The 8,333-nt window shown below is 38.7% G+C and overlaps 1 protein-coding gene across 1 annotated transcript; it reads right to left on the bottom strand.

Annotated features, from left to right (window-relative positions):
- Positions 1–4,364: 4,364 nt before the first annotated feature.
- On the bottom strand, positions 4,365–5,703 carry LOC117568968 (glycoprotein-N-acetylgalactosamine 3-beta-galactosyltransferase 1-like). The gene is made up of 3 exons (XM_034249926.2): positions 5,114–5,703; positions 4,688–5,057; positions 4,365–4,627 (listed from the first exon to the last, which is right to left on the bottom strand). Exons 1-3 carry the CDS (start codon positions 5,545–5,547, stop codon positions 4,418–4,420), a joined length of 1,014 nt encoding a protein of 337 aa, XP_034105817.1. The 5' UTR covers positions 5,548–5,703; the 3' UTR covers positions 4,365–4,417.
- Between the last annotated feature and the right edge of the window lie 2,630 nt (positions 5,704–8,333).

Here is an 8,333-nt window from a genome sequence, read left to right as displayed (position 1 = left end):
TTGCAATTAAAACGGACGCGATCAGATGCTACGGTTTTCTGGCCTCGGGGACACAGACGTTTCTGTTGAAGGATGCACAGTCAATGTTTGTATGCGTTCTTGCATCTCCGACTATTCTGTCAATCTTCAAGCTGTTGTGACGTCTACAATCACTAACAGCCATCCGAATTTTGACATTGACATCGACGGTTGGGCGATTCCATCTAACATTCCGTTAGCTGATCCAGCCTTCAATTGTCCGCAGCGCGTGGACCTGCTGATTGGTGCAAGTCTATTCTACGGTTTGTTATGTGACGGACAGATTGACCTTGGAGATGGATTGCCTATCCTTCAGAAGACCCGCCTTGGTTGGATCGTTGCTGGTGGTGGAGACAGCAGACAGCAGACAGCATTGATGGCAGCGGAAAAGGTTTTTGATGATAGTGACGAACAGCAGCAATGCCAACGGATGGGAGTCGCCAATGGTGTACAGTGCATGTCCAAGCAGATGGACAAGTTGAGCTGTCAGGAGAAGTCACAGACAACGCTTGCCGAGACAAATGCCGTGCTGCAGCAGATGCAGCGCAGTTACGAAGAGCTGCAACAGCAGTTGCACGACAGCGATGTGGAATGGACGCAGCGTCAGCAGGAGTTGGAGCATCATTTGCGTCACAAGCAGGATCAGCTGAATGCCGCCGAGCAGCAAGTGCTGCAGCTGCAGACACGCATTCGCGATCAGGAAGCGCAGGAGCGGATAAAGGAGCTGGGCAAGGAACTGCAAGCGCTGCGCACCAGCACCGAGATGAAGGAGCGTGATCTGCGCGATCGTCTGGCGTTGTTTCAGGATGAGGTCAGCGCGATGCGCACTTCGTCGCAGCTTCGCAGTCCCAGCAACCACTGCAATAGCAATGGCAACCACAGCAACAGTCTCAACGATAGCAGCGGTGAGCTGTGCCGTTTGACCAACGATATGGAGAGTTTGCGCTGTGTGCTGGAGCTGAAACAGGCAGATATCCCGACGCTGTCCAAGCAGAACGCAGAGCTGCAGTGTGAGAACGACGAGCAGCGCAGATTGAGCAATCGTGTCACTCTGCTGCACCATCTGTATCGCTCTGTTGGTCGCTTCGTTCTCAATTACGATGAGCTTCGCACGTTGATTTGCCAAATAGCGGCAATACTTAATAATCGTTCATTGCTATCAGTTTCAGAGAATCCTGACGATTTGGATGCGCTGGCTCCCGCTCATCTACTGTTTGGTGGTCCTCCAACCGTGATTCTTGAGCCCGACCTAACTACGTTGGACTACAATCGGCTGGATGGTTGGCAGCGTATCACTCAACTGCAGCAGGTCTTCTGGAATAGATGGCGGGAGGAGTATGTGACTCTTCTCCAGCAAAGATCCAAGTGGCGCATTCCTGATTGTCGTCTCCAAGTCAACGACGTGGTCTTGGTGAAGGACGAAAATTTGCCTCCTCTTCGGTGGCCGCTAGCCCGTGTCATGGCGCTCATCCCTGGCAAGGATGACGAGTATCGAGTTGCCGAGTTAAAGACGACGTGTGGTAGCACCCGGAGAGCCATAAGCAAACTCTGTCCACTGCCCCTGAAAGATGATGTTGAAAGATAGGCTTTCAACGGCGGGAGTATGTCGGGAGCAGCAGACAGTGCATGTTAATGCAATGCTGTGACAGCGTCTGCCAGCAGCGCTGCATCTGCCGGCAGCGCTGTATGCTCTCTGTTAGCGATCGCTTGCAGTTCGATCGGCTAATTGTTTGTTACTCTTGTTTGACTATTGATTGTAAATTGCTTGTATATCGTGTCGGTGGCGAAGCTTGAAAGTGTTCAAGTCACAGCCAAATAATCCAAAGTGGTGGTTACATATACGAACATATGTGCCATTTAATAAACATTTAATTTGAATTCGCGTGTTTTATTTATAAACAATAGACGTGCGAATAAAAGCTACTAAAAAAGCTTAGTAGCTCAACAAAGCTAACAAATGAAGTGACTGGCGCGCCGGCGCAATAGGCACGTTCCAGAGCACGTTCCTATTTTACGGAAAACAAAAAATAATAATGAAAAGGCAACCCCTCGTTAGATAGCAGCACATACACCTCGAACAAACTCGTAAATATGTTACACATTTTACATAACATTTACAGCTCTACAATTTCAAATGGCAGCTGCTGCTACGAGTATTGCCAAAAACGAGTTTATCCATATCCTTAGTCGAGGTGTGGCTTTGGCTCGCGTGCCACCAAATCCCACCCCAATTGCTGGAATTGTGCTGCAGTTTCAGCTCATTTCGATGCTCATAAATAACAACAATAGCGACGCGGATGCAACAAGAACAACAACAATAATGAAAGCAACTCTGATCCCCAGGTATTTTTCACGTGTTTGGCACGTTTCGCTCGATTTTCCGGTTCTCGATTCCTATTTTCAGTATTTGTTACAAACCTCTCTCTCTCTCTTTCGCTATGTTTATACCCGCTACCCATAGGTTAGAAGGGTATTACAACTTTGTGCCGGCAGGAAGGAGGCATCTCCGACCCTATAAAGTATATATATTCTTGATCAGCATCAACAGCCGAGACGATCTAGCCATGTCCGTCTGTCCGTCTGCGTGTCTGTGTGTCTGTCCGTCTGTCCGTATGAACACCTAGATCTGAGAGACTATAAGAGATAGAGCTATAATTTTTTTTCGACAGCATTTGTTATGCTTGCACGCAGATCAAGTTTGTTTAAAATTTTTGCCACGCCCACTTCCGCCTCCGCAAATCAAAAAAATTGAATAATAGGCGTAATTTTAAAGTTAGAAATACGATTTTGGTATAAACAATAATAACTACAGTAATTGTGATTCCTGAAAATTTGGTTGCGATCAGATAAAAATTGTCGAAGTTATTAAAGAAATACTTTTGTATGGGCAAAATCGCCTTCTTACAAGGTGTCTTAGTTGCTTTGGCTGACAATCTGGTATATTGTGCCGTCTATGGTATATTTTGAATGCGGTACTATATCGATTTACTAAATATACCACTTAGTATATTTTTAGTATTTTTGTAGTATTTCGGTATATTTTGAAAATAATACCGCAATATTTTGCTTTCATTCAAAATGGGTAGCGGGTATCTCACAGTCGAGTACGCTCGACTGTAGCTTTCTTACTTGTTTCTCTTCTGCCCCTCTGACTGAATCGAGTCTAATCCTTAGAGGCGGCTGAACGGACGGCGCCGAGGCACACGGCACGCGGCCGTCGTCTTTGTGATAAATTGGGCTTTAAAGCAGGGGTCTTCAATTGTTACCCACCCGACTAGACTAGACTGAATTCAACTCAACTCGACTCGACTTCATTGACAAATGGCTGAAGCTGTGCCAATGGACAGCTAAACTTTGGGTCTCTCTCTCTCTGTCCTCTGGCTGTACATGCGATTGTTTGTTTCATTGTCAAATAAATCTTGGTCTCCACGCTATGAGTCTCTTGTTTTATTTACACAAAGTCGGCCAATTACTTTAAGTATATCGATATACGCCTACACAATTTATCAATGTCTCCATCAAAGTTATTCTAGTTGCTACAATTTTCATATACTACTGGCACATTTATTAGTTTGTCTTGCGGTTATTAAGTTAGTAATGTAAGGCAGAGACTTTTTCTGGAATCCATGCAAGAGGTTTTAGGATTTTCTATGCCAAGACCTTGCCTATGGAAATTACTTTTAAAAAGGCATCAACTTAACTCAATTGATCATTTCAATCAATTTCATTTTATAACTTAGTCATAAAGCTCTAATATTAAAGCTTGTTCAAAATTTAGCTTGTTATTCGACTGTGATCCTAAATAGGTAAAAGTCCGATTCTATTACTATTACTTATAGTTCTCGAAGTTCTAATTCCCAGCTCTCGAAAAAGTTATATTTATTGTGTCCATATTTGATTAAAGTCAGTCAACTATCTCATATATTCACCATAATATCGATTCCTATACAAATCATCATGAAGACTTTTTCTCGAAAAGTATGTTTAGTTTTTTCTTAAATTTTTGTACAAAGATTCAGCTTGGTGGATTAACAAACTTTCAAGGAGATATTAATTCGATTGGACTACTATTCCATAGAGTTGTCATTATAATAATTTAAATTTCTTTATATGGTGCAAATCTGGTTCAAAACAAAAAACTTCCTTAATAGAAAATATATCCAATTGAAGTAGTATTTCATATACTATAGCTCCTAGTTTTTCTCTTAGTACTTTATCTACTCTTTCACTCCTTGATTAAAGTCTGGGATACATACATATGTATGTACATCATGTATTCATCATAGTAACGCTACTTTACAAGAACATTTGTGCTGTCAACATTTTTCTCTACCAAACTAATCTTCACTCTGCTAAGGAATTCTCACTTCGGCCTGCCAAAGATTATTGTTCATTCTCATTACAACTTCTCGGGATTATCCGAGTTTTGTGCACTCCAATACTCCAGCTTTTGGTCCATCTGTTTGCCATCCAAACGTTTGGGTAACGCATACGTTATCTCTGGCTGTCCAAGCACTCGTATTTTATACAGAAAATACTCATACAGATCAAAGTCATGTGTCTTGCTATAATGAAAGCTGATGCTCGTGTCCGAGCAGCAATCCGAATACTGAAATTAAAAGCAATGATTTAACGACATTCGACTACAATTTATGCGCTGACAACTCACATTCATTTTAAAGTAAAAGGTCTTATCCAGCCAAGTGCCTGGCTGTAATTGAGGCATCAGATGTCGCGGATTTAGAGGCAAGAAACGGTCGCGACCCATGTCATCCCGAGTGTCACCGGCGACCACGCCCACATTCAGCAGACAGTAGCCAATTTGTCTGTCCTCGGGACGACTGTTCAGCGGACAGAACTTTGTGCTGTTCAAAGCAAACAGATTGAAGCGACGCAATGCATCACGGCTGAGCACATAGCCAGCTCCCCCCGACATGTAGCCATGAGGATAACTTGTTCGAAAGCGATAGCCAAAGTACACAGGTGCCTCTGGATCGTAGGGATAGAGAAAGTAACGCAGATTCTCCATGATGACATAACTGAAAGCCAGCAAACAAATCCATAAATGAATACAACCAAAAGCAGCGCGGCTTACGTGTCGTCATCTGCCTTGAGAAACCAGTCGTAATCCTCCACGTAATGCTTGTAGACATAAGCTAATCCCGCACGCATTTTAGTATAAAGATTGCTTCGGTTCTCAGTCACATTGAGATTGACAGCTCCAAGTTCTGCATCATCTTGGCTGCTCAGAAAGATAAGCTTGTTGCAGCGAGAACCCCAAGTGGCTTTCACCTTGGCCGCCTTCGTGGCATGATCCTTGGGCATGGTCAACACTAAGCACAACACTCGCGTCTCATGGTGCAACCAATCAGCCAGCGATACCTTCAGTGGCAATGTGGGTGCAGCTGTGTCCACTGCAATCGCTGTGCTCTCGTATTCATCCGTTGTGAATGTGAGATAGCCCCAGAACTCAGTCAACTGTATGCCCACGATGAGGCCCAGCACCAAACACAGCACATTCCGATACATTCCAATGATTGAACTACACTTTACACTGGCATTTGCCGCAAGAGATCTTTTGATCTTACGAAATCCTTAACTCAAGCTGCAGCTGTCTGTGCATTTTGTCACAGTGTCTCCGGCTTCTGCTGATTCGCGACTGTGTTCACAGCACACACCGTTTTTGGAAGAGGGTCTCTTCTAATAGATATTATACGATGTACACAGAGAGCAAGAGTCAGTGGCAAAGTCGAAGTCGAAGTCGTGGCTTGGTGCAAAACGGGTTTTTTGTTGTCTGTTTCGTTTGTGATTCGCATAACAAATGAATCACAAGTCGCTGAAGACGTCGTTTGCCTGATTTCAACAAATATTTTGAAAAAAAAAATAAAGAAAGAGTCAATGTATTGCCCTTAACAACTGCGGGAATGTTGATTTCTTTAAGCAGTTTGAGAAGCACTGAGGCGTAGCGAGCACTGCTGAAGTGATGTAAGGTTTGGGAGTCATTGATTTCCTACAATTATACTGCAAGTTTGAATCAATCAGTTATTTATATTGGTATGTTATAAATATATTTATTTTCTATATTCTGTTAGGGTATTCATTTGTTGTCAATACTCAATTCTTTTCGATGCTCTCTTTTTGGGTATAAACCGGTTTTGAGTGTCTTCTGCTCGTGATGATTTTGACCTACACCAGCATATGATTTTATACCTATTTATTAGCAACTCTCTCAATGAACTCCTTTCACTTTCCTCTCCGCCCTTTTATTTATGTTAAACTTTAATTTAGTCCCACTTAATTTCCGTTTTAGTATTTAAATTCTATTAAATGCCGTTTACAAAAACAAATTTTTGTAGTAAACTAAATTTTTATACACTGAATAAAATGCTAAATATACTTTTAACCAAATATGGTGAATAATTGAATTATATTTAAAAATATTATACTCTTTACAAACTTGAAAATTTACTTACCTTATATCATTTCTTCAATGGATTTTTGCAATCATGTTGAAGTACACTAAAAAATTGTTACACCAAAGTAAGAAAATAAAAACAAACTTGGGTAATGGTATTATTTATTTTATTGCTAGTTAATTTCGTTTTTAGTTTGTGTGGATGTATCATGTTACAAATTATAATAGTTACGCTTAGCTTTAGTTAGTACAACTTTTTCAATTCGTTCTGTTTTGTTTTGTTTACTTTTATTTTGTTTTAGACTAAATGTGGACTAATTTATTACGCTCTGTTGATCATGTATGTTGTTTTGTTTTTGTTTGTTTTGTTGTTTAAATATTATTAATTTTGTTTCCTTAAACGTCTTTGTATGTCTTCCTAGTCATTTTCGTTTCTTAGATTTCTTTGTAAATTGATGAAAACTACTTTTCATTTCCCACATTTTCTGATTCACATTACAAAAATTATTACAAAACATTTAACTTTAACTTTAGTTTGTATGCTGTTTAGTTTTATTATTTTTTTTATAAATTTACTTAATCATTTTTCATTTACTTTGTATATCTTAATGATTTTATCGTACTTCGATTATACGTTTAGTAAGTGCACTTGCCAATTCTCATTACTTTTACTTTACTTTCATTCCTTCTAGGGTCACAACATATAGCTCAATAACTGGAAATCAAAAGTAAACAATAATCGTAAATTGTCAGGCGAAGTCAACACAAATCCCGAAATTTTATAATCATTTATCGGTCACTTAAATAATTTTGCATTTCGTTTTGTTTAGCTTTTAATGATATTGTATATGTATATGTATGTATTTAGTTAGTTACACAGCCTTAGAAACTACTTAAAACCTAAAACATTAATCCAGGCAAAACCCGACTTGCCTTAGCGCCAAAGAATTAAAAAAAAAATAGGGGCAACAAAAATTAAACAATTTAAAAAAAATGATGTATAAACTGATTATGAATAAAGTCAGAAAAATAATTGAATTTTGGAGTATTCCATAAATATATAAATCGATTTTTTAGACAAAAAATGTTAAACTATTACGTCTTTAGTTTTGGTTACTACGTTATATATTTAATATTTATGTAGATGCGATGTATGTTGAACATGTTAATTTCGCTTGAAAAAATATATAATATGGTATGAAAATTAATTTCCTCATAATTTTCCTTGATTTTTACTTTATCTTTTTCGTTTTTGTTGTTTGTTTTCTTTTTGTATAAATTTCATTTATATGTGTATGCATGTGTATGTATAATTTTGTTTATGTTTCATATGTTGTTAGCTTGGCTTTAGACTACAAAGTACTAATATTATTGTTTTTGCTTTTGTTTTCCATTACTTCACTATCCTTCTTAATTTTCTTTTAATTTCTATTTATTTTTTTTGTAATATTTCTTAGTTTTTTTTTGTATGTTTTTGTTGGGTTATTTTCCTCGCATTTTTTAGGAACCTATTTGTAACTAGCAAAGCGCAGACGCTGTAAAATTCCTATAGAAAAAAATGTTTTGCTATAATTTGGCTTACAAATAATTCATATATATGTGTAACATCAAAATATATATTATTGTTTTATAATATACATACATAATATGTCGTATATATGTATCATTATATAATATACAACTACTAATCACTTGAATTAATCAAGTTCTTTTGCTGTTTATATGTTTATTTTTACAATCAATACGCTGACATCTTGACTTGGCTTTCGAGAAATTCCTAATTAACAATTTTAGTAGGTATAAACAGAAAATCATCCAAAGAATACTTTAAACAAAGCTTTTGGCAAACAATTTGCTTATTTGGCTATCGTAAAGTATTCCCAAGGGAGTTCAGGAAGCA

Source organism: Drosophila albomicans, chromosome 3, assembly GCF_009650485.2.
Source record: "Drosophila albomicans strain 15112-1751.03 chromosome 3, ASM965048v2, whole genome shotgun sequence".
NCBI classification, from domain to species: domain Eukaryota; kingdom Metazoa; phylum Arthropoda; class Insecta; order Diptera; family Drosophilidae; genus Drosophila; species Drosophila albomicans.
The sequence above is the reverse complement of the archived record's forward strand: the minus strand, read 5'-3'. Positions and strand labels throughout refer to the sequence as shown.